The 27,570-nt window shown below is 37.2% G+C and overlaps 1 protein-coding gene across 5 annotated transcripts; it reads left to right on the plus strand.

The window, feature by feature from the left end:
• Positions 1-2,886: 2,886 nt before the first annotated feature.
• LOC18438308 (serine/threonine protein phosphatase 2A 55 kDa regulatory subunit B beta isoform) lies at positions 2,887-26,238 on the plus strand. 5 transcript variants are annotated; one of them, XR_016048305.1, is made up of 14 exons: positions 2,887-3,598; positions 4,262-4,365; positions 4,638-4,733; positions 4,833-4,952; positions 7,414-7,614; positions 8,000-8,091; positions 8,708-8,826; positions 13,894-14,017; positions 14,380-14,554; positions 21,984-22,052; positions 22,198-22,289; positions 22,599-22,676; positions 23,371-23,438; positions 25,657-26,238. XR_016048305.1 is itself a non-coding variant. In XM_011626683.3 (14 exons), the coding sequence occupies exons 1-14, from the start codon at positions 3,499-3,501 to the stop codon at positions 25,839-25,841; spliced, it is 1,572 nt and encodes a 523-aa protein (XP_011624985.2). In that variant the 5' UTR covers positions 2,887-3,498; the 3' UTR covers positions 25,842-26,238. The 5 variants fall into 5 exon arrangements, 3 of the variants coding, with proteins under 3 accessions (XP_011624985.2, XP_006848557.2, XP_088712813.1); XR_016048306.1 differs by having other exon boundaries at positions 7,414-7,611; XM_011626683.3 differs by having other exon boundaries at positions 14,431-14,554.
• Positions 26,239-27,570: the final 1,332 nt, after the last annotated feature.

Raw genomic sequence — 27,570 nt, forward strand, 5'->3', positions numbered from 1 at the left:
TTGTTAATCATATATGATGCAAACCTGGCCAATTCAGTAAACTTGGCCTCGTACTGTGCTACTGTCCTATTTTCTTGGATTAATTCTAGAAATTCCATTTCTTTTTGGTCTCGAATAAAATCTGGGAAATATTTTTCATTAAATGCCTCTAGAAATACTTCCCAAGTCAAGGTTTTATTTTCTTTGACCAATACTCCTTTTGCCATTCGCCACTAGTGTTGTGCCTCACCTTCTAACATAAAAACTGCCAAGGCCACCTTCCTATCATTAGAACATTCCATAACCTCGAATATTTTTTTCAATTGCATAATCCATCCCTCGGCTTCCAATGGGTTTATAACACCCTTAAAAGAAGGTGGGTTTAATTTCTTAAATTGTTCGATATTGCTCCCACCATTTCCTGTAACTGACTGCCTGGGTGGATTGTTATTTTCCATCTGATGTTGCATTAGAGCAACCATATTTTCCAAGGCTTTGTGAATTCCTTCCATATTGGCTTCAGCTATTCTGAATCTTGACTTTATCCCGGTCTGTACACACAATAAATGTGATTTTTAAGTACATTCTTTTTAAATTTCTTAAGGATCTTAAACCTATTGCTCTGATACCATAATTGTCACACCCCCAGAATTTACAATACTGTTATTCCTGAGATGTAACAGGTAAAACATATATACATCTATTGATAGGACAAATTACAGTGGCGATGTCTTACAAAGTAAATAAAGAAAGCTAGCACAACAAAAGTATCTTCCAAGGTTGATTTTGACTAGCACTCAAAATGAATCCGCAGTTATCCTGAAAAATGTTTAACATAGTTTGATGAGTTTGGCTACTCAGTAAGTGATCATCATAATCCTAAAAATAATCATGTTTGAAAGATATCAATATTTTCCAAAATGAGATCTATTAACAGAAATGCATCAACAGTTTCACTTTCAATAAAAGCATAATTAAGTATATCCGAGTAATTGAAATGCTTATAACACTTTTAACGGCAGTACATAATTCAAAGGATTTCACAAAATACCCTACTGGCTTCCCAAGTAGGTCACCTATATATCCCATCAGCGTCCTGATGGATCCACTTAATCCCTATCGGCGTCCCAGATAGGTCCACTTAATCCCTGCAGATCCACTTATACCTCACCGGCATACCGGATGAGTCCACTTAATCCCTATCGGCGTCCCAGATAGGTCCACTTTACCTCACCGGCGAACCGGATGAGTCCACTTGCATACTTAAATTATTTCTAAATCTCTTTAAACATTCGAAAGCAGCAATATCATATACTCAACATATCACTTAAATCATTAATATGAATTTCACTTAAACCATTAATAACAGTCACTCTCTATAACATTTCAAAAATAACCAATCAAATATTTTGGGCTCAAATTTAGAAAGGTAGCAGTTTGTAAAGGCATTCTAGCATATTTGCCAATTTAATATGTATAGAAAAACTCTTATAAAAATTCAAAAAAACGGAATTATCACAATTTATGGGATATCAATCCACAAATAAACATTTCACAACAATACTATAATCAATTGCAAAAATGTCAATTTTTTTAAATAATAAGGCAGTCATTTGCACATGAATTTTACAATGTCTAAATATTCAAAACAGTAGAAAGAAATATCACAATTTTACTAAAAGCAGAAATATCACATTTATTTCTAACAATGAACAAGAAAAATAAATAAATTTATTTTTCTAATTTACAGCATTCAAAATTTCTAACATAGATAAAATATCACAATTTTTATTAAAAAGATTATTTTTCAAGATAATGAGGTCAAGTGCGCATAAAATTTATCGCGCCTAAAATTCATGATAATAAGCAGAAATAATTATTTCATTTTATTTTTAAAAAGAATGGATTATTTTTTGAGACAATGGGGTCACTTACACACAAACTTTATAAAATAAATATCCTGGACGGAAATATCACTATTTATTAAAAACAGATTATTTTTCAGGAAGACGATGTCACTTACCTACAAATATTTGAGAGGGAACTTTGATAAAATTCGGCTAGAGAGAGAGAGATCTCAAAATTTTCTAGGGTAGGAGTGCTCACCTCCCCTATTTAAATTCTTAGAACGTATTATTATAATATTTTATTACGTTCTACCTCATACCTGAGGTGTCGCGTTAAGCGTCTGCTTTTAACATACGAAAACCACGTCCGCTAAAAGACGTTGCCAGCTGCAAGCAGCAAGCAAAAGCAAGCAAGCAAAAGCAGGCAAGCAAAAGTTAAACCAAGTAAAACTTTTTGAAAATAGTGATGATCCCCAAGGACCATTATACTCAAACAGACCATCACCTATTTAAAAGCATCTTTTCTCTTCTTTTTTTTTTTTTTTGAAATTTTAGGATTGTTACATAACCCCATAAACATTTGATCCGTTCAAGATCAGATACCTATAAGTCTCAATACATGATCAAAATTGCCCTCAATTTGGAAGTCCTTGCTCAAGAGTCTTGGACTTTTTTTTTTTGGGTAATTAAGTGGAGATGATGGGCCCCTACCTGTTTTTGTACAAATAGTGCTGACGCCACTGCGACCCTAAATAAGTCAGTGGGGATTTGGGCCCCCCCCTTTGGTGAGAATGTAGTTAAATATTTCTATAATGAGACTCAACAATACTACCGTCAAAGCCCAAGCCATTATTGTTTGGGGCTTCTTCTTATAAAAGTTAAACCCCATAGAGATATGAGCTTTTTAGGAGAATTAGGCATGGAATTGAATACTCAGCCATTAGCACTGCTATGTCTTGAGTTCGATTCCTACTGTTAAATTATGCAAAAAAAAAAAAAAAAACAAAAAGAAATTATGCAAGATGCAATTATCAAACTAATATTAGAAAGAAACACAAATGTTTGGGAATATTTCATGAAATGTAATGGTTAAGCCAAAGTTAGATTAAATTATTACTTCAGGGCATAATAACAATCATAAGCGAAATTTTCTCTACTACTGTTTTCCCAGGAGCTTAATTTTTTCATGGATACATTTTCCCTTTCTTTTAATACTCTAGTAATCATCAATTTCATTTTAAATTTGACTGTAAAATAATCTGCTTTAAGAGGGAGAGAGACAGAACCCTCTAAAAGTTAAAGGTGGGACTTCAATCCAAACGCTCCAAAAATGAGTTTCAGAAGCTTCAAGAGAGAGAGAGAGAAAGAACCCTCTTAAAGTGAAAGGTGGGACTTCAATCCAAACCCTCCAAAAAAGAGTTTCAGAAGCTTCAAGGATTCACCTGCATTTATATCTCTGCATTCTCCTTGTCAATATGACGCTCACTGTAAACGAGCACCTTCTACGATCCCTCAAACCCATGCTCAATCGTTAATGTTTCTCTGCTTCCATTCTATTTAATTATTTGGGTTCTCCCTTTGTTTTTCGCTGTGTCCTTACCTGATGGGTCCTGATATTGGGTTGACGAAGAAGTGATAGAAAAGCTCAGAAGGAGGGAAAAAAGCAAAAAAAATGATACCAGTTGGAGAAGAAGTTGGTGTTCCCCCTTCTCTGGAATGGAGATTCTCTCAGGTATTTGGGGAACGTGCAGCAGGAGAGGAAGTTCAGGAAGGTATACCCCCCCCCCTCCCCCCCCCCCCCTCCTCTCTCTCTCTCTCCCTCTATAATTGTGTATTTCACTCTGTAATTTCTTCACCTTTTATGCTTTTTGGATACTTTTGATTTGGGTTTTTAAGAAGGTGATTTTGGGGAAATTTTCTTGCGTTTGCATGTGTTATGTTAATACTCTGCGGGTAATTTGTTGATCTATAGTGTTTGTCCCAGCTCATTCGTTTAATTATTGCAAATTCTGGGATCGATTGCAAAGGAAAAAGATGTTTTTCCCCCACTAGAGAATTGTCCTTTGCATTCGGTTTCATTTTTGTTTTAAATTTGGTATTTCCTCTTTTCTTTTAATCTGTTTCTTTGGAATCTTGGGTGGTGCAAAAATGTTGTAGGATCATAATTTCCATGTTAATTTAGGATTGTAATCTTTTACAGAAAAGTTGTATGCACATGCTGGTTATTCTGGATGGTGGCGTACTTTAATCCAGTCTTTTTCGACTCAGTTTTCGTTTTGAAATTTATTCCCCTGGTATGTAATTGAAGATTTGAACCCAATGAAGAGCCTGGAATTGAAGTTTTCTTGAGTTTATTTTTAATTTACCTTTATGGCTGCAAGTTGATTTTTTAATTGAGTTGATGCTCCATGTAAGCATTTCTTTTGTATCTGCAGTGGATATTATCTCGGCAATTGAATTTGATAAAACGGGTGAGCATCTTGCAACTGGAGATCGTGGGGGTCGTGTGGTTCTATTTGAAAGGGCAGATGGAAGAGATGTAAGATATATAATTATTCTTCTTTGGATAATCATTTCATGTGCTGTAATTTGGTTCATAATGGGGTTGGACTTAAATTCTTAAAAATGTGAATTTTGATATATGATGGGCCTTAACTTAGTCAACTTTTGTTCAGAAACAAAAAAAACAATGGGGTTTAACTTAAATTGTTAATAAAATGACTTCATACAATGGGCTCTTACTGAAGTTTCTGAAGAAATTGGTAATTTTTTATCATCTCCCTCATTCCTGGGCATTATTGTGCAACATAGCGTACATGTAGGAAGGAGCTCGAGAGATTGGATTATCCCATCACAAAACATCCTGAATTTCGCTACAAGACGGAGTTTCAAAGCCATGAGCCTGAGGTATATTGTTTTGAGTAGCCGTTGTTAGTCTGCACTACAGTTCAACTTACAGGAAATATGGGGTCTATTTCTAGTGAGCTTGTTTGTTTTACCTTGTAGTTTGATTATCTCAAGAGCTTGGAAATAGAGGAGAAAATTAACAAGGTGCAGTGGTGTGAAATGGCAAATGGGACCCTTTTCCTTCTGTCCACAAATGACAAGACAATAAAATATTGGAAGGTGAGAAAGTTCCCATTACTTCTTTTGGAATTCAATGAGTAGTATTAATCCTTTTTTATTTCGTTTCTTTTTCATTTTGAATATTTCAGATGAAGTGATAATGCATGTCTTATATTCGAAGCCTTTCTAGATTAGTGTGAGTGCGTCTGTGTGATGTATTCATTGTCTATTATTTTCTTTCATAGTTGAATATAATGTTTAGTTATGATGATAGTCAGGGCCCTCTAATTTGATTCTTCAGTTTTCTTTGTAGGTATTTGGGACTTGGGATTATATTATTTTTGCTTTGGCTGCTTGTGCTTTGGGATTTTAGGCGCGTGGCTTTCATAATTGATAAAACTTAAGGCAGTTAACAATGTGAGAGTGACAGCCACAAATCATGAAGATTTTCATGTTGACTTATATTGCTTCATGACCGTCTATAGTTAGATCAAACCCCTGCTAAAGTCCCACAGTTGTATGCATGAGGTCAGGCTTTCCTGTTTCTTGGGATGACCATACGAAGCTTCTGTTCGAGTCTTTGCATTCAAATATTCAGGCAAGTGTCCACGTCTTTCTTTGTAGCCAGGGCCTTCCTTCAGAATTTAACCCCCCACCTATGGCTTGTCACTAATTAAGGTCGTGCAAGGGTAGTAATGTTTATGCCATTGTCCCTGGGGAGGTTCATTGCCTTTGGAGCTGTGCTAGGTCTGTGTTGACACTTTTATGTGTTTACTCTTGTGCTTGAGCTCTCTGGGAATCACAGTTGGAGCTTGATGTGGTAAGGGAGGATTGTGAGGACCTGAATTTCTAACAAATCAAGTTTTATCTTGTGATTGATTGTTCTTACATGGGGTGCTACAGCTAGAAATTTTCTAGTCACACAAAATTGTCCCCTGCTTTCTAGCTGAAGCCAAGGGGTCAAAAGGATTTTGGTCTAAAATGTGTATAATTAGAATTGAATTGGAATCAAATGCCGAGAATGACTGCGGTACTTGGATGGAATTTGTTGAGCGTGGTTCTAAAGAGGGAATGCAGAAATTGTTGACCTTCAAGGTGATCCAGGATTATATTTTCTTGGAAATTTTGTGTCCTGATTGACTGAATACTGACATGTTTGCCATTTATGGTTTCATTCGGATTAGTTGAATATTTTTCTCTACATGATTAAGATCTTTAATTGAGGTCGGGTAGCTTTTTTATTCCGTTGGTCATGGTTGGGTGAACCAATCATGTATTAGGTCCATCGGAGTGTATATGGGTGTGGAGAACTCACATGTTATCTGTGGTCACTTGGTCTGCATGGTATAGCCAAGCTGCATGTTTCAAATCTTCACTTCTAAAGGAAAATACCTATGACCCCCCAGAAACTGCAAGCTTGGGGTTCCTTAGGGTTAAAGGTATCAAGTTCTAACACTAGCTTTTGTGATACATCATATTGGAATGATTGAGATAATTGTTAATTTCATTGATTTAGATTGAGGGATTACACACACACACACACACATATATATATTTTAACATGTTAATGGGTATAGTAGGTGGGAATGGAACCTGTGACATCACATTGTGGCTCTGTCACCCTGACCAGCCGGACTTGGGCCCATCCCTAGATTGTATCCCTATATTTACATGTGCATGAATACAAAATAACTAAAATTACCCCCTGTACCTAAATACAAATAAGAAGGTGATAGAATGCCCCATGTCCGATGTACTAATATGTACAAAGCCTTATAAACATAATTTCTCTGTGGAATGTCCTTGAAAGCACATTCTAATTCATTTTTTAGGGCTGATGTTAGATATTGGGAATGTGGTGTTGTGTTTTTTTCAAGTGCACTGATTTTGTCGTTCGCTATAATATATATTGATACGTGCTCGACTCTCCATCAGGCATAACGGTAAAAAGAAGAATTTGTCAATGTTTTTATAGTTTGGCTCATTGACTTCTGTTGCTATTCTTTTCTTAAGGAGCCAGTAACTTATTTTGTCATTTGCTCTATAGATATGTAAATCCATAGTTATTTGTATTGCAGTGAAGAGCATACGGATAATGATAATGAAAAGTATATAATAATCCAACAGAATATGGTATAATTAGGCATCTGCAACCATTTTTGATGATGGATGATGGCGATTAGCTGTACTTGGGTGAACGTTGCAGTGAGCCCATTACATACAATCTCCACTATCTGTTAGGAGGGATGGGCGGTAGATGCCACTGTGGAATACCTTACCATAAACCATTGGGTTATGATACAATATCCCTTAAGATTGTATTTGCAAGTCGTAGACTACTCTGATCACATGGAGTTCTGTATAATGAAATTTCACTGATTTTGTTGATTATTAGACAATTTGTTACTTTTTTGGTACTTAAGTTTCATATGACTTGTTTGGTTAAGTTTGATAAGTATGTGGTTATTAGCACCCCCTGTAACTTCGCGTAACATACATTGCTTGTTAAATAATTAAATAGGTTCAAGAAAAGAAGGTAAAGAAGATTTGTGAGATGAATTTGGAATCAGCACCCGTAAGAAATGGATACGTAGCTGGCACGGCTGGAGCATTGAACCCAAAAATATGTGCAGCCAATGGTGGATCTCCACAAAGGCACCATAATTATCCTGACTTTGTGTTTCCTCCAGGAGGAATCCCATCACTTCATCTACCGGTGGTAGTTGTACTTAGCCTTGACTATTCTTTCTGTCCCAGATTGTTTGAGGCTCTTTTGCTCTTCATTGGCTTATGATATAACTCTGCACGACCTGTGATGATCTACATTTGTGGAGAGTATTCGATAATCTGATGGGCTATGGTGATATGTGGCCCATTGGGGTCATCACCATCTAATGAATTGATGGACAGCAATGGAGAGAGTGGGACCCACCGGAACAAGGCACGACCATAAAGGTCGGTCCCTCTATCTTGTCATCACAGTCCTTATTCATTGGATGCTGATGGGCCTGATAGTCTATGGTTTTCTGTAGTCTATTGAGTTGTATTTGCCATGAGATTTATACACAAGAGCAAAAATGTGACTTGCATGGGTTGTGGTATTGCAGGTAGTTAGCCATGAAAAGAACGTTGTACCGAGGTGTCGGCGAGTATATGCTCATGCTCATGACTATCACATCAACTCCATTTCAAATAACAGGTTTTCAGTTATATCCTCTCTATAACCTTTCACTCTTTTTTTTTCTCCTTTTTCTTTTGCATTGAACTACCGCTTGTTTCCATACTTCGCTATTCCCATGTTCCATTTCTATTAAGGCATAACGTGGTTTATCTATTTGTTGCTGATAAGTCATTTTGTATATTTATTTGTGAACTAAGATTATGAGTAGTTCTTGATTTTGCAGTTTATGATTGCTTTCTGATTTGCCAAAGAACTACAGTCATATTTGTTGTTGCAGTATTTATATTTGTCTTGTTTATGCTAATTCTTGATGAATCAAATCACAATGGCTGAAAGTCAGCTGTATTTTGAGCTTAAACTGCCTGTTACAATGTCATTTAGTGTGAGATTTTATGCTGAAATCATAAAGTTCATTGAATGAGTCCATTGTTTTTCTTTAAAGAATGTCAATATCTAGTTTCATTCTTTTTTGTTGATAGAATTATACCTTGAGAATCATCCTTTGGTCCAAGGCTCGAGTCAGAGCAATGGTGCAACTATGCTCACAACTCAAAATCAAGAGAAAAAAAGTTATATGTGATATTCTGTAAACTGACTGATGTCACTTACAATTTATTTTTCTTGTCATCTTCAGTGATGGGGAGACATTTATATCAGCAGATGATCTGAGAATAAATTTATGGAACTTGGAAATAAGTGATCAAAGTTTCAATATCGTAGATGTGAAGCCTGCAAACATGGAGGACCTCACCGGTACGTTTCTTTTAATTTTTTGTAGGTTTTCACCTTATTGCTGTTATTATACTTGAGAGATCTTGTTGACTGATGATGTTATGGACATTTGTGAACTGTCCCTTGAATTTGTAGAATAGTGTTGTATGTTCGTCAATGATTGTCTGAATATGAAGAAGGTGCACACTGCACAAGTACTTGAGTTGATTATATTTTCTTGGAATGGCGGTATGTTTAGCTAGACATCTATCTGTCAAGGTAGTTATTTATATCTAAAAGAAAAACGCAGTTATTTAGATCAGATATTGCTAATGTGTCTCTTCTTTAGATCAGATATTGCTAATGACTGAGGGGGTTGGTGCAAAACCTGGGGCAGGGACCTAGAAGATCCGAAACGCGTTCAGCAAGAACTTGAACTTGTTGATCACTCAAAGGATTAGCTGGTCAAACATGAGGAGGGAAACCACCTCTACTTCTCAGATCACCATCAAAGAAGGTCAAAGGGGGAAGAAGCTATCTCAGCCTAGTTTGACCACAAACATCATAGGGTCTTTGAGCTTCCTTAATCACTGTGAAGGGAGGGAAAGGAACGAGGGTCTTTCCAGCCCCAACCCGCCACTACTCCAATTAGGGCTGTACCTCTACTCCAACTAGGGGTCTTGTCTACCACACAAATGTAGGAGGGACTTTTGAATTTCATTATTCAAAATATAATCAATAACTACCAAATTGCAGCAAATAAGAGTTTATATGGAGTCCCAAATGTCCAAATCCTAGTTGAGACAAAGATCAAACTGCTCTCTTAATCAAAATAGAAATGACTAGAAGACCCTAGCTCTCCAATTCACACATGCCAACTTACCATGCATGCAGCCTTCATGGAACCAATTCCCATGTTCCAAATCTCCATGCATGCAGCCAGATTCCCATGCATTGGAACCTTCCAACTTTGACCTAGAGTTCCCGCACATTTATCTAATTTGAACTCTACGCCATTATCCCTTTTGACTCATGGGAATTTCACCATATCTTCTCTACCCACTTTATTACATGAAAACACCTAATGAAAATAATCTCAACCAGTGTTTTAAAATGCGGCCGCATCATGCGCTATGCACTGGGCAAGCATAAAAAATCACCGTATATGCGGTTAGGAGAGATGTGCCCTCATATGCGCGGCATCTCTCCGCATCAGAGCCGCATCCCGCATCTCACCGCATTGGGCGCATAATTTTCTGCCATTTTTTTCAAACTTGTACCCCTAGGGCAGGGGTAATAAGGTCATTTTGACCTTCGAAAATTGGGGGAAAGGGTTTGGGAGGGTACCCCAAACAACAATTTTCAGCCACATCCGTGGCTTTTATGTGATCGATTGGATCCAAAATAAAATTTGGGCGGAAATGTTTTTTGTTGAAGTTATTTGATTTGTGTATTTGTTGTTGCTTGATTGTTGATTTATTTCTTTTGAGTGTTGATTTGAGGAAGTTTAGGCGAACTTGGGACGACAAATCGAGAAACGATGATTGTATTAACTCTACTTGAGCTTGACTTTAAAACTCTTTAATCTTCATGGACTTTTAGTTTATAGTATTTTGTAACTTTAAAGTTTGTGGTTGCAGATTTGTGCTTATAGTTGTTGATTGTTGAATGTTTTATGAAGCTAGGGGATAGTGGATACATAATCTCTGACATCTAGTACTTTTGGAGTTAATGAATAAACTAAATGCCTATTATCACATATATCACCTCAAATTTTTTTTTTATGCATTAACCTATTTTTTTAGATTTTTTAATTTTTTTAATATTTATCAACCGCATCTCCCCCCCCCGCCCCACCGCTTTCAGCCTCATCCCGCATTTTAAAACATTGATCTCAACATGTCTAACTTATCGCATAACACAATTCCATGATCCTTAGTTTAAACTCACATGAAATTTGGTCCCTGCATCCTAGTTCGATTTGCATTAATGTCATAATGAATTTGGTGGCAGTTCTTCCTATGATATTACTTTTTCATCCGCTGCTGAGTTTTGTATTGTCTTCAAGACATGGTTACCTATCAAGAAAAAAGAAAAAAAGTCTTGAGACATGTTTGATTCATTGCCAAGAGAGAAATGCAATAGACCTTGATAAAAAATATTCAAAAAATAAAACTAAGTTATCTTTGGACACATTTGTAGGATATCTGAAATGAAAGAAACTTTGAGAGTGGAAAAGGCCTTAAGACTAGATGGTATCCCAAGTCCCAATAGAGGTTTGGAAGTACATGGAAGAGATTGGCATATCATGGTTGACCAAGCTAGCTGTTCAACAAGCTTTTGAGAATAAAGAAAATGCTAGACAAATTGAGAAAAAGTATTGTGGTACAAATTTATAAGAACAAAGGAGACATACATAATTGTGTGAATTATCGAGGGATCAAACTTATGAGCCATACTATGAAGCTGTGGGAGACAGTGATTGAGCTATGACTACGACACGAAACGACTGTATTAGAAAATCAGTTCGGTTTTATGTCAAGGAGGTCAACAACTGATGCTATTTCCCACGTAGGCAATTGATTGAGAAGTTTAGGAAGAAGAGAAATACCATCCAAAATGGTCTTTATTGATCTAGAGAAAGCAAATGATATGCACATAGAGAGCTAATTTGGTAGGTGTTGGAAAAGAAAGGAGTGTCTAGATGATATATAGACATGGTGAGAAATATGTACAAGGGAGAGCGTTAAATAGTATGAGAACAGCTAGTGGAGAGAAAGTTCTTAGTGAAAATAGATCTGCATTAGGGGTCAACGTTGAGCCTATATCTCTTTGTTTTGGTTATAGATGAGTTAAAATAAGCATCTACAGGATGAGATAAAGTAGTGTATATTTTTTCTGGATGATAAAGCTTTGAATGATGAGACTAGAGACGACATCAATGCAAAGTTAGTAATAATAGGACTAGAAACAAGGAATTAGTTGAGATTGATGGCCAAGAAGTGCTTTAAAATAAATTATTTTCGATATCTTGGGTTGGGTCAATATTGCATGAGAATGGAGAGATTGAGGAAGATGTCGCACATAGAATTATAGTGGGTTGACGAAGTGAGATATGCATTCGGAGTCTTATTTGATTGTCCAAAATCCAATGAAATTGAAGGGGAAGTTCTATAGGACGGCTGTAAACTGTAAAGCTAGCTAGGCTTTCTGGGAGAGAATGTTGGGCGGTGAATAAACAACATAATCATAGAACGAGTGTAGGTAAGATGAGGATGTTGAGATGGATGAGTGATGAGACAAGAAATGATAGAATTTGGAATGAGTACATCCGAGAGAATTTAAGGGCGATTAGGTAATGGTAAGTGGACTAGGTGGTTTGGCTATGTATAGCGTTGACCTAGAACAATAGCAGTTAGGAGGGACGATTTGGTTCAAGTGGAGGGCTCTAATAGGCAAGAAGAAGGCCCTAAAGGATATCGATAGAAGTAGTGAGAAGAGATATGGTGACGTATGGTGTGAATGAGGGTATGATGATAGATATATGGCGATGTATGGTATGAATGAGGGTATATATATATATATATATATATATATATATATATATATATAATGTGTGTGCGCGCGCGCTTGCGTGATGTCCGTAAAGAGCCTTGCCATTGCCTAGGCGGTCGCCTCACCCCGCCTAGCGGGCACGAGAGCCCCACCTAGGCATGAACAGGAAAAAAAAAAAAAAAAAACAGACCTCCTTGGGCACTTGAGGTGTCACCTTGTGTCTAAGCCAAGATGTCCTCATGGGGAGTGTTTATTGTGATGCCCCCAAACTTATTTTTAGGGTGTCGAAAGCAAAAAAAATTTAAAATTCAAGTAGATTGAGGGATCATTTCAAACCTAACTTTTTTTTTTTATAAGATTTAAGATATGTCAAATGAGGAATTTTTCGGTGATTTAGACTTAAATCTTTATCTAAAACATTGAGGATTGTAGATCACTAAGTTTAATAAAATATATCCGTATGTAGATATGATCAATTATCATGACCAGAATATAGATATTTGAATTCTGGTTATCCATTATTTCAATTATAAAACTTATAAATGTTGGAGCACCCCGAAACCGTGGCACTCGCCTAGCTCTAAGGCAGCCAAACTCCCCGGGCCACCTAGCTCCTGCACAATGATTTTTGGAACCTTGACTATATATATAAATATTTGTGGCCCAGACTTGGCCCGAGGCCTGCCGGATTCGGCTTTTCGGGCCTGGCCGGAAACCAAAGTTTCAGGTGCAGGCTTATCCAAAACGATATCTGACTGGGCTCAGATCAGGTCTTTTCCAATCCTAGCCCAGCCCATTGGCAGCCCTAATTAACTGTGTCCCATAAAGTTATTAACAAATTTCTGTCTTCAGGACAGAACAAGGCACATTGAAATTTCCTGTCATTTCATTAGAGAAAGAAAAAGATAGAGGGAGAATAGTGGAGTTTGTTCAGAGCAGATGGTAGACATGTTCACAAAATGTCTATTCGGAAACACCATGTGTGTACTGACAAGATTTCAGAGCTCCAGAGGAGAACTTCAGCTTGAAGGGGAATTCTGGAGATATTGTTGAGAGTGAAATAAGCACTTGATCATTGCTGTTAACATGTTTGTTTGCATCATCTGTTGTATTTTACATGAGTAATTCTGTACATACTGATGCATGTACAGTGCAGATCAGTTCAGTTTCTTCCTTGAAAACTTTCATGGGGACCTCACCATCTTGTGGTCAACCCATTCCAACTTAGATTCCTGTAACATAATGGTCACCACTATTTGGCACATGCTCATGCAGGTATTTGTAAGATGAGAACTACTTGATAGTTGATGTGATATTGCTCTTTGCTTCCAATTATCTCCAATTTTGTTTGTTTTGCTGAACCGGCCTTTACATCTGCCTTGTATCATGCTTTTTTATTTTTGTTTTTTTTGATGTATTCTTGCATTTGTTCGTCCTATTGTCAGTTAGAACGAAAAGTTTTCGGGCATACACTTGACTACAAATTCTTGTTAATTTATTTTTTGTTCTTTTTGTTTTTCATAAAAGTTGGTTTAATGCATTTTGCATTTGCAGAGGTGATAACATCTGCGGAGTTCCATCCTACTCACTGTAATACACTCGCATACAGTAGTTCAAAGGGCACAATTCGACTTATTGACTTACGGCAATCAGCTCTTTGTGATACTCATGCAAAACTGTTAGTGTTTTCTTTTTCTTTTCACTCTTGTACAAATTAATTTATCCCAAGATATCTTTTACATAATCAAACATTTTGCAAAACGCAAGGTTAGGGATGAAAATCATTTTAGTGAAAGTGTACTATAGTCCAATGGATTGTGGAAACCATAATAATAAGGCAGCTGCCTGATGAATTGATGGGTGGTGATGGGGAGAGACTGGGAATTGGGGTCATGATCTATTCTGGTAGGTCCCACTCAACGTCACCCTTCACCATTTCAGCAGATGATGATAAACACTATAAGTTTGTTTTTCCGTAGGCCCATTAAGTTATACTCTATCCTTTGTTCAAGTTTGTGCGTTCTGCATTTATCGTTGAAGGTCTCTACTCTTTGATGAATAACCATGGAGACATTCTTCAAATCCATTCAGATTTGAGGAGCAGGAAGCACCAGGGTCAAGGTCATTTTTCACCGACATAATTGCTTCAATATCAGATATTAAGTTTGCAAAAGATGGAAGATATATTCTGAGTCGTGATTACATGACACTTAAGGTTTGTTCCAATACTTACTATATTTATTTCTTTACTTCACAGACTGTTAAGAGTTGCTGTTCCTTAGCATTGGTCTTATAAACTATTGAGGATATGACCTTTAATAGAGCAGAATGGAGAAGCATGGTTCATGTAGCCAACCCCAATTAATTGGGAAAAGGCTAAAATAATGATGATGATGATATTAAAAAGTAACCTGCTACTACTACTTGGCTAGAACTGCACAACATGCCTAAGTTTAATAAACATGGCAACTATACTATAATTTAATGATCCTTGGAATAATCATGGTCCATCAGGTCATCAATGTCCTATGAAGTGGATGGTTACAGAGAGTGGGATCCACCATTGGATTCATGCCCATGCCCTCTCCCATTCTCCATCACCGTCTATGTTTTCAATGGAGGGTGATGATCCCCTGGAATGTAAATTTTCCCTAAATATATTGCGACAGTTTCTGGTACATCATGCATATTTGTAGTCCACCACTCATCATGGAAGACAAATGCTCTTCAAAATTTGAAATTGGACTCCATGTTACCTCAAAAGAGGGAGTAGAAATGTATTTTTAGATTTATAAAATGATATTGGGGTATTTATCAGTTAAAATAATATCATCATCACCGGAGCCATATCCCAACAAGAAGTTTCTTTTAATATCTCACACTTTTATTAGTGTTGTTTTATTATTATGTAACAAACCATGGTGGTCTCTTCTGACATTCCTATTGAGATGAGGTAAAATATATGGAGCTTAATCAGATGCCTTGTCATTATGGAGAAACTTCCTTCAAGTGGGTGCTACACTTGTTGAATAGAGAGATCCTGATATATAAGGGTGATGCATTGTTGTAGTCTTAGAGTTTTTGCTTTGAATGCAGAGCATGGATATTAGACTTAGACGCACATACGTCAGTGAAGAGATCAAGTCTTTATGGGTGCAAAGCCAGAGTCTGTCAGTGAGTATTTAATGAAGAATGTAGCGTGGAGAGGTGAATTAGGATAGTGGAGTTTCATATAAAAATGATCAAAGTGCCTTTGATGAAGAGTGATGAAAATAAGGGCAAATAAGATAATGGAATTTAATTTTTCTCAGGAAGGCTAATCTTGGAACTGGAGAAGCTTCAAATAAATTAATAAATACCTCTTGCTTTTGTTTTGCTCTGTTTGGCCATTTGGAAATTGTTTAAGGTTTCTTGAACAAAGATTACTCTTAAATAGACAAAACTTACGAGAAAATAGTGATTGTCTTCTGATTTTCTTTAGGTGTGATAAGTAGTTTATGCAATTATTTTCAAGGCTTCTTGATAGAAGTTTATTCTTCGTGTTGTGTAATATAATAATGCCCAAGTGAGAAATTTTGGGATCTATTTGTAAAAGAGAGAATGGCTTGAGCTCAGACAAGCCTCACAGCTTCAGAGATGTGGGATTGGATAAGAGTGGAACACATAGGTTGCTTCATAGAGGTTTTGAGGATAAAGACAAGTATGGTAATGGAAAATTATGAGAGAATTGAACATGTTAATTATAGGAAACTTTCCTATAACTCCCCACATATAGGAAATTTATATATGTCCCCAACCTCTCATCAGTCTGTTCTTAATGGATGATTGGGAGGGTTTCCCTGCGAATGTCACAAAAAGTGACTGAGTTTGGGGCAACCAGGCTCTGGCAGTAGCCCATTTAGATTAGAAATGTGAGAAATCCCAAGTCCCTCACCTTTGGAATTCCTTGAACCCCTGAAACTGTTCCGACATCTCTCTCTCTCTCTCTCACACACACATTATAACAGTGCACCTCTGAAATCCCCAAAATCATTCGGGCATCTCTCTCTCTCTCTCTCTCCTTTCCTCTCCCCCCCCCCCCCCCCAAAAACAAAACACACAAAAGAACCCTCAATTCTTATCTTCTTTAGACTAACCACACAAAGAAGCTCCATAAAAGCCCTTATCTTGTTTTTTCGTTTTTCTCTGAGGGACTATTCGACTTATGTTTTGGATGATTCTTCAATTTTTTTGGAATTTTCTCGATTCTCCATACATGCCTTATCATCCTTAATTCCCGTTGTTTTTTCTTCAAAACCCAATTCTCCATTCTGAAAACTCTTATCTAAAAGCCCTAATTTTTCAGTTAAAAGAAAAAACCTAACTCTTCAGTGCCCAATTCATGCTTCTTTCCATGTCATATAACCCCTATTTGCCTACTCCCTCAGTTCTCTGTCTAGAACTATTAGTTATCTCTAGATTCATTGGTTTCATCTACAGGTGAACTTGAAATTTTTGAATTTTGGAGAGAAAATTCCGTATCTTCAAAATTTGGAATATAATCAGAAAGATCAACTGTCTCCACTAATGGATAAACCGCCACGTATGTTCTTTAAGCAATAACCCTCAAGAAACATGGACTGAACTGAAACCTCCATTCCTATACCTTGATTGTGACTAAGGTTTTGATTATCAAACTCCAAGGATTGCAACAACAACGAAGAATTAGAAGATGAAAAGCGCTTTTTCTTTATGGTTTCGTTAGCCTCAAGCTAGTTCTTATCAGGCATAACTCTCCTATTTTTGAAGCCTGGGCTTTGACCTCACACCTATCGGATGAGGTTATAGATGAGCGATGTTCAATAAGTTGGAGGCGGCCACCTAGGCGGTGGGGGGAACTGGGCCGCCTAGGTGCTAAGCGGCCACCTAGGCAGGCACCCAGACCCAAAAAAGCCGATGACTTTTTTTTAAAAAAAATTTGGATCCCCCACACCTCCCCCAATTTTATTATATCTAAATTTGTCTGTTTTATTTTTTAATAAGTAAGTTTTGTATGTATTGGATTCTTATTACGAATAAGAAGTGACATTGACCTTTAATGTATTGGCTTCTTATTAAGCCCAAAAAAAAATCTTGGTAAAAAATACACATCAAAATTGTAATGATATAACACCAAATTGAAAAAGAATATCACACATGCAATTATTTAATAAGCATTAAGCAAATATTAAACTAACTAATAAAATAATTATGCTTTATGAATCATACATCGAGAAAACACATCACACATACAATTATTTAATAAGCAATTAAGAATTAAGCAATTATTAAACTAACTAATTAAATAATAATCCAAATAGACAATATTATATCAAATATATATCACAAAATATCAAAAAACATACAAATAGCAAAAGATAACATCATTAGACAATAGACATTAAAGGAAAAAAATACAAACCTAATGAAAACTATTGAAATATACCAACCTTATTGAAGTGGACTCGATTTTGAGTCAAATAGAAATGTTTGGGATTCCAAATCTCCTCTTTTACAACCCCTATAAGCCTAAAAAAGATTGGCGTTGAATATCTTTCAATATCGTGACCATTCGAGGATTTTGAAAAAAGAATTGATCTCTCAAAAAATCTTCAAATCTAGTTTTTTTCAAGTTGTTTCTCACCTTAATGTTAACAGAAATTGTTTTTGGGGGCAAGAATAACCCCCCAAACCCTTATTCCCTCTTTTAAGGGAGAAAACTGACTTTGTTTGCCCTTCCCGAAATGTTGTTGCGCCATACTCCTACAAGCCGCATAGGTGGGTGCCTTTTACCACCTTTTTGACCGCCTAATTGGCCGCCCGTCCGCCTAGGCGGGCACCTAGTACTGGTGCCTAAGAGTGACCGCCTTAAGAATGCTTAGGCGTTTTCTCCAGAAAGCCACCTAGGCGGTCAGGTGGCCGACTTTTTGAACATTGTAGATGAGTTTAGTAGGCAACTACAAAATGAGGTCCCATCAAAAAGCGCTAGGCAGGTCCTAGGTGGCCTGGTCCAGGCCGCCTAGCATCTAGGCGAGCGCTTAGGCGGCCTTGACCCCCCACGCCGTCGAGGCGCCTGCCTAGTGAAAAAAATGAAAAAATCCCAATATACCATTTTCCAAGTTGAAAAAAAAAAAAAAAAAAAAAGATAGAAGTTGAGAAGCGAATTTTGATAATCTATATTGTTAAAACAGTAAACTGTAAAACCATACAAGTGTAAGATATAAAAGTCAACACTCAACACAACAGAAATTTAGAAAATATACAGTCTAACAAAAGTCAACACTCATGACTCAACACAATAGTCAATAGAATGAACACTTAATACTCAGCAGTCAGCACCAAGAGGCAAGAGTCTTCAGTCGTCATCATCATCAGAAGGAATATCAATAGGGCAAGCCTCATCATATGCATCAGAGTTGAGGCCATCATCATTAGAGTCATCTCCCTCTTCAATATAATGCTCGTCCTCTGTTTCTTCTGAATCTGCTTCTTTCTCCTCCTCCTCTTCGTCTACCTTCCTCTTAATAGTATGTGTAGTCTGTGCAGATGAGGCCCTAGGAGTCTTGGCTGCTTTACCTTTTTTTTTATGCTTCTCTAAATTCAAATATTGTATAATTTCCTCCTTGGTAGCTTCAGGAACTTTTTTACACGGGGCAACATCTCCCGTAATACTGGCAAGGTGTTTTTTAAATCGTTAAATGCCCCCATTAGTATCCTTTCTACAATATTTACATTTAATACGATTTTTATCACTTGGATTCGGGTTATAACCATAGTTCCAATCCGGATCACCACTTCGACTAGAAACTGGAGAGGATACTTCCATAGAACAAGACTTATTTTCATATTTTTTTGGTTCTTCAAAATTTAGAAGATTTCTAGTCCCATCTCGAATTGCTTCAGGAACTTTTGTACAGGAAGCAACATTACCTCTAACACCAGCAAGGTGTTTTTTGAATCGGTTCATACCCCCATTGGTAACTTTTTCACAAAAATTATACCTTATACAATTTTTATTATTTGGTTTTTGGTTGTACCTATACTTTCAACCCGGATCACTTTTTCTAGGAGTAGCAGAAATAGATCTATGACAAGGATTTTGTTCTTGTTTTTGTTTTCCATAACTTAAAAATCGCTTAATCTCCTCCTGGATAGCTTCAGGAATATTTTTACAAGGGGCAACATCCCCTTTAATACCAGCAAGATGTTTTTTAAATCAGTTTATGCCTCATTTTGTATCTTTTTCACAAAAATTGCATCTAACACAATTTTTGTCATTTGGATTCGGGTTGTATCCATATTTCCAATCCGGATCTCCACTCCAACTAACTCCTGAAGAAGACATCTCAAAATAAAACAAGCAAATCTAAAAAATGCACTTACTTTGGTTGCTTGAACTCCAAACTTTGAGAAATACTTCGATGATTCAATCTAATGAAATGTAATTTTTTGGAGGTTTCTGTTACTCTAAAAGCAGTTCTGGTGGGTTTAGGGTTCAAATGAACCTAAAAACCACCATTTTTAACTTTTATATCTTTGAAAAAAATGCAAAAAAAAAAAAGAAAAAAATTTCTGCCTCTAGGCAGGGTGCAGGCCCTGGCGGCCGCCTAGGGTTGGGCGCTAGGCAGCCGCCTATGCGGATTCCGTACCGCCTAGGCAGCCGCCCAGGGAAGATTGCCCAGTTTGACCGCCTAGGTCTGGGCGATGCGCCCAGCCCTTCTGGACCGCCTAGGCGTTGGGCGGTCTGGTTTTTAAACTATGGGTCCTATGGTGTATGTTGTTTGCGCATGATAGTTTTGATTAATGAGACTAGAGGCGGTGTAAACTCAAGGTTAGAGGTTTGAAGAGATGCTTTGGAATATAATGGTTTTAAAATTAGCCCGACTCAGACTCAAGTTTAGTAATAATAGGAGTAGAACAGATTGGTGGCCAATGAGTACTTAAAAGGGATTATTTTCAATATCTTAGGTCGATAGAAAAGAGTGATATAAAAAGATTCTACTCATAGAATTAGAGCTGGGTGGATGAAATGGAGATGTGTGTCTGGACTCTAATGTGATTGTTGCATACTAATGAAATTGAAGGAGAAGTTATGTGGGCCCGGTTGTAAGACCATCCATACTTTATGGGACGAAATGTTGGGCGGTCAAGAAACAACATATCCAAGAATGATTGTAGCTGAGATGGGGATATTGAGATAGATGAGTGACAATACAAAGAAGGATAGAAATTAAAATGAATACATTTGAGGGAACTTATGGGTAGCTCCAGTAGGTGATAAAATGAGGGAAATTAGAGTTAGGTTGGCTGGTCATGTGTAGCATTGACCTAGAACAACACCAGTTAGGAGGGGTCATTTGGTTCAAGTGGAAGATTCTAAAATGGTAATTTGGCAAGGGGAAGGTCTCAAAGGATATAGATGGAAGCAGTGAGAAAAGATACGGTGATTTATGATCTGATTGAGTGTATGACTCTTGATAAATTGAAATGGAGGAACATGATTCGTGCAGCCAACCCCAAATATTTGGGATAAGGCTTGGATGATGATGATGGCTTTAAACGTTGCATGTGCAAAAACCTGGAGATGGTGATAGAGAGGGAGCAAATTTCGTGGGGAAATGTAGTTAAAGAAACCAAGGTATTTGAGGTGTTTAATGGAGAGAGAGGATTTCGAGTTGGGGAGAGATGGGAGAGAGAACAAATTGTGCGAACTATTAAAAGACAAGAAGACCTTATATTTAGTAAGGCAAGTGAAGAAGAGTTGTGTTTCATGTAGGTGGCGAGAATAGCAGGTCATGGTTTCTAAATTTCTCGTAGAAGTTCAATGAGTCGTATTGTCTCCCTAGATAGGGCTGCTCCAAAACAGGATTCTATAGATGTGCTACAGAGTAAGGAAAGAGGTCTTGAGAAAAGTTGTTGCCTTTGTTCTCAATTTCTGTTTTGAGAGAGAGAGAGAGAGGCTCAGTTTCATAGAGATGACAGGGTCCTGAGGATTTTTTTTCAGGTGGGTTTTGGCTCATGGTTGGTAGCTGGTTTCTCTCCCACTTAGCCTGGGGCCAGGAGAGAGGAGATATACATAATTTATATATGGGTAGGGATCTATAGAAAGTGCACCTTCTTAATGTTTGAATTTACTGATCTTCTTTGTATGTTTTCTCTTGATGGGAATTCTATAAATGTACTTGAGAGTAGAAAAGTTGTTGCCTTTGTTCTCAATTGTTGTTTTGAGAGAGAGAGAGAGAGAGAGAGAGAGGGAGAGAGAGAGGATCAGTTTCATTGAGATAACAGAGTCCTGAGATTATAATTATAATTATTTTTAATTCAGGTGGGTTACTGTCTTAGGACCTGTAGCTGGCTTCTTTCCCAGCTGCCCAGGCTGGGGCTGGGAGAGAGGAGATATATATAATGTCTATATGGGTAGGGATCTCTAGAAAGTGCACCCTCTTAATGTTTGAATTCACTGTTATTTGTATATTTTATATCGACAGCTTTAGAGCATTTCCAATTTTCACTTGTGACAACAAAATTTTTATGCTATGTAGATTTTTGGCATTTACGCCTCTAAACTATAAAGATATTTGATTTATTTTCCTTTATATTTATATTACAATCTTACTCTTCTGCAGTTATGGGATTTAAACATGGAAACTGGGCCGATTTCAACTTTCCAGGTCCATGAGTATCTACGACCTAAGGTAATGCTTTTAATTGTGGTCGAAGGATAGCCAATAAATATACTTAATACGTATTCCTGGTGGCAAATATTTTTTCACAAGAGGTAAGTTATGTCACCATCCTTACCTCATGGCAAATTATGTCACTGCCGTTTCTCCTCTGCAGCTCTGTGATTTGTATGACAATGATTCGATGTTTGACAAATTTGAGTGCTGTCTAAGTGGTGATGGCCTTCGGGTTGCAACGGGTTCTTATAGGTTTTGATCCCTGGACCCTTTCTTTTGAATGAGTTTAGTTTAAGGGAAAAATTACTACCATACATATCATGTGTATGGTATGCTGCATATACCAGCTTGCATCCACCGTACATTCCCACCATTGGATGGTGGAGATGAGACGATGATGCACATTCATCGTCTCATCTCCACCATCCGGATGTATGGTTCATCTCCACATCGAGCCGTGAAGAATAGATGGCTACCTTATATATGACATTTATGTGTGGAATTAACTCCGTTTGTTTAGCAATACCTTTTTGCTAAGTGGGAATTATTTTGCCAATGCAGCAACCTGTTCCATGTCTTTGGTTGTGCTGCTGGCAGCCATGAAGCAATGACTTTGGAGGCCAGCAAGAATCCTACAAGGTTTGTATAAAATTCAAATTTTGTATATATCTGCCTGGCATACACATGAACACACATGGACACCTGGAGTCATTTGAATCATAGCACCCTCTAATTTATATGTCAACGCCAGAAGATCCTCTGAACTTAACTCTCAAATGACTGAAAACTGTTCCTGCCTACTTATAGAGTTTTTTGTAGGGATAGTCTTGGTTGCTTAGTGGAACTAGATTGAAATTTGTAAAAACAGAAAACGGGCAGTTCTTAGTTGGTCTTGTGTGAACGTAACCTGATAACTGTTGTTGTCCCTTAATAGAGACCCCTTGCTTCCTATTTGTGAATTTCCATATGCTACTAAACCAGCTCATAAAAAAAATAGCAAATTGGACTCCTTGACCATTGACTTCACCCCATGTGTTGGCCATTTTGTAATTGGATTTGTGCCTGTGAGATTTCTTACTGTAGGCCTTATGAAATGATCAAAATACTTCTGTTAGCCTTTCTTGAAAATATTTTTCAGAAGTTGAAACTTTAGAAGGATTTGAAGGGTGTGTTATGGTTAGATTGGGTGCTACAGGGACGCAGACACCTATGTTATTTCATATTGACATTGAACATTGATTATTTTTTAATTTGTTTTTTTCCCCTTGTTTTTTCATTTTCTCTTGGTGGTAACGTATGCTTTCTTATTTGTATTTCATCGAGTTCTTTTTAGACGACAAGTTCAGACACCTTCTAGGCCTTCAAGATCCTTTGGGAATTCAACACGTGGTCGCAGAAGAGGTTAGTGGTTTAATTAAGCTTCCCTCCATGCATATACTGTATGAGTGTTTGAGCGGGAAATGCAGTTTTATTCTGAGTAGCTTAAACTCTGTTGATAGAGGATTTATATCAGAAGTAGAATATTAGGCACATAATAAGAGCATGAGAGAGAGAGAGAGAGAGAGAGAGAGAGAGAGAGAGAGAGAGAGAGAGAGAGAGATGAAATTCCTTTTTGATTATTTAAATGTAGTATGGACCCATAGGAAAGGATTTCCATTTTGGTTCCTAAATGTTAAGCACTCATGATTCACAGGTGTGGTTTTGTGAACAAGGGTAGAAATACTATCCATTCAGAAAACTCCCTTGTTTTCTTGACTAGCTGCACAACTGTAGAAGATGGGTTTACAAAAGTCTTCAGACTTGAAATCCTAGCTGCACATGCTTTAAGTGTTTGACCCCTCTTACAAGTCTATGTGTTGATATCCATATGCACTAAGTCCAACCTACTTCCACTGGTCTACTGCAAACACACATTGTTCAGGGGAGGTTGAAATTTGAAGATTGTTATCATCATCATCAAATGCTTATCCCAACTATTTGGGGTCGGGTACACGAATCTTGTTCTGCCATTCTGCTCTATCAAGGGTCTTACGCTTAGTAAGACCATATCCCCTTATATTTTTTCAGTACTACTATCCATGCCCTTTTGGGCCTTTCCACTTGCCCTTTTAGAGCATTCCACTTGCCTTTTTAGAGCATTCCACTTGAACCAAATCACACCTCTTTCCATTTTCGCTCATCCCCCATTTTCCATTTTTTGGTTTTAGGTGTACTTGTTTGGTGCCATTTTTTGCGCATACATCCTTATGACCCTAGTGATTGTTCCCATGAAATTCACCCAAATAAAAAGAACACTTAAAAGAAATGGTTTTTGGAAAAGAGTGACTATGGTGCATCATAAGTCATTTACTTTGGTGCATGTTAGATCTACAGTTTAATAAGCTCAAAATGATTTTTTGTTTTGAAATTGTTCATCTAGTGTTTTGGACCATTCCCAAAAAATTACCCTATAAGAATTATACAGAACACCAGAAGGGGAGGTGGTGTTAAACAGTGTTAGCGTATTGCCAACCTAAATGTTTACCTTTGTGTGTGTGTGTGTGTGGACACTAGAATGGAAATCTGTGTGTGAGCCGCCTTGTCTGCGGAATGGTATTGATTCGACATGGACACTAAAAGGGAAATCTGTTTGTGAGCCCCCATCCTGCGGAACAGTTTTGGTTCAACAGCCCAGAGTTGATCGCCAATATATGCACACTGTTTTTTTTTTTTTCAATTCTCTTATGCAAATCTTTTTGACTTGAAATTTGGGGAGAGGGCACCTGACCTATGTGAACAAAAAAGAAAAACATTTACTAAAATGTCGCCATCCCTGTCAGTGAACGATGGCCATCCAGTCGTTGCGCTTACAAATGTTCAGTAAGTCCTCCAATGCACATAATCTTTATCCATAGGAAAATGGTTGTACTACGCCCTAAGGTTTAGCATAACTAAAATTGATCATATTGATTTCGACAATAATGGATTTGAAAGCAAAAGGATATAAAGCCCCAAAAATCTCTTGTAAGATCTGGACTGTCCATTTTCAACTGTTTACAGATCCACCAGTTCTACCTCACTTTAATCATGGGTAAAATAGACTTTTAGGCTATCATAGGGGTATCCGGTGTCGGAACTACTATTTTCTTTGGGGTTTCTGAGCCACGATTTCACTTTCCAATGTAAAGGTTAGGCTTTATGCTTACTGCACCCATATATTATGAGAGAAGGAGATCAACACCGACGCACGTGCATATATACTTGGGGAAACCGATGGTGGTGAGTGCTCATTTACCACCTTCAGATGTTTCAGCCCACTTGTAGTGTTGAATGCTTGACTAGTGCAAGTGGTATCATACTTGTGTATAGCAGCTCTATGCTCACAGTTAACAGCATAAAAAAAAAAACAGCTCCTATGTGCTCATTCATGCATGCCACTGTATATGTGTTGTGTCCCATTGATATATGGAGTTTATAACTTCATACCTCCATTTCGTGCTCCCAAATTTTGAGCGAGGTCATGACATATTTTCCTGCCTTGATTGGGTTTGGAGCTCAGACTTGAACCCAATATGGAGAGCTTCTGAATTGTCTGGATCCTTTTCGGGTTTTACATGATTATGTTTATACAATGTTGCAGGACTGGAAAGTGATGCCAATGGTGGGGCATTTGACTTCACAACAAAGCTGCTTCACCTAGCATGGCACCCTACTGCCAACTCGATTGCCTGTGCTGCTGCAAATAGCCTGTACATGTACCATGCGGATGACCCATCAAAACAAGCCTCACCCCCTCATGTTCTTGAACCTGATACAACGACATGATAGAAGCTGTCATTCTCCAAGTATTTGTGTACTTCTCCATGCATTTGTGTATTCATGTTTATTAGGGACGATATGTAGCATGGTCAATTCTTTGGAGAGAGAGAGAGAGAGAGAGAGAGAGAGAGAGAGAGAAATTCTTTGCTCCTTTTTTGTTCCTTCTTTTTGCATCTGAGCTAGTAAAATATTTAAGTGGAGGTAGGTAAGTGCACCTCTTAAGTGGGATGACAGAAAAGGAAGTTTGTAGCTTGAATGGAACTTGTATTCTAGTCCTTGAGCTCTACTTCTTAATCTTCTGTGGCTGCAAGCCACTGTAATTTAATACCTGGAGGGCCCATTTAATTTGGAACCATTATTGTCAACATATATATAATGTGTTTGTGCATATTGCCCAATTAAATTTGATCCAATTCAACTGAATGTGGATATGGAAATTTCCATTTGTCTCCTCATCTTTGGTTGGCTATGCTCAGAACTGTTGTCTCAAGCTGTCTGTTCTTGCAGACTCCTTATTGATGTGTATATATACAAGGCCCAATGACATTTCCCATGATTACTCATTTGTACCCTGGATATTGACCTCTTAAACCTTGTAGAGCAGCTTGAATATTAATAGATTTTGACTCCTTTGTGGCATCTTAAGTTTGTAATCTTGTGGGTTACTTTGATCTAAAGAAAAGGAGCAACCTGATAAATAAAACGCGTCAAGCTTTCGGTATGGCCATTGCGGTTTGTAGTTATGGCAGTTGTGGAGAATAGGTTCAAGCCCTTAGGTCATTGAGGCGCACTTTGGAGAAGTATACAATGAGATTATTTATTTTTGATATAAGGAGGTCACAATGAATATTGACCGTTGGATTTGAAATATGATGGTTGATGATGTGTCACTGTTTGGATACAAAGTCTAAAATAAAATTTTTAGAATGTTGTGATAAAATTTTTTTTTTATTAAATTTCACATCCAATAGCTAAAAGTGATTATGACTACTTCGTACCAAAAGTAAATAGTCTCATATAATACATTTTGTAATTTTGATTTGTGTTTAACACATCCTAGAAGAGAGAGGGAGAGAGAGGGGGGGTCAAATTTTTTGGATTGTCAAAGTTTTCAAACACAGATTTTTTTTTTGTAACTGAAATTTAAAATGAAAGAGTAATTGGTGTGTCAGGTGACGCAGTTCTATAATAGTATACCATGATGCACTTAACATCCATCTGGTAGATGGATGTCAACTAGTGGTGGTCCCACCGAGATTCAAAATTAAGGGTTTTAAAACTTTATTAAAAAGACTTAATTTTTATTTACTAGAGCTTTTATATATATATATATATATAAATTTCATGCTCATCATAGTTTAGTTTTTCAATCTTTAAAATTTTAGATCCAAAACCTATCTTTAAAATTGAATTCCGGAGGATGAAGTCTATATAAGTCTAAGCTTTATGAAAACAAAATAAAGTCTCACCTCAAATCTTCGTCCAGAAAGTACTGTTGGCAATGAAAATCTTCATGATAAATCTAAAATCAATTTTTAACATCGACAATAAAATTTGAAACACAAAAAATGGCATATATCTTGCAGATCTATGAGCACTTAGTTTTAGGGTGAAATGAACGGTCAAGATGTTTTATTACAATATACACTATTTTTAGAGTTTAAAATCCTAATTTTTTCTCAACCATAATGTTCAAACCAAGATGATTGATGAAAAGGTTGATGAAAAGGTTTTA

This window comes from Amborella trichopoda, chromosome 13 (assembly GCF_054954075.1).
Source record: "Amborella trichopoda isolate Santa Cruz 75 chromosome 13, AtrichopodaSantaCruz75HAP2 v2.0, whole genome shotgun sequence".
NCBI classification, from domain to species: domain Eukaryota; kingdom Viridiplantae; phylum Streptophyta; class Magnoliopsida; order Amborellales; family Amborellaceae; genus Amborella; species Amborella trichopoda.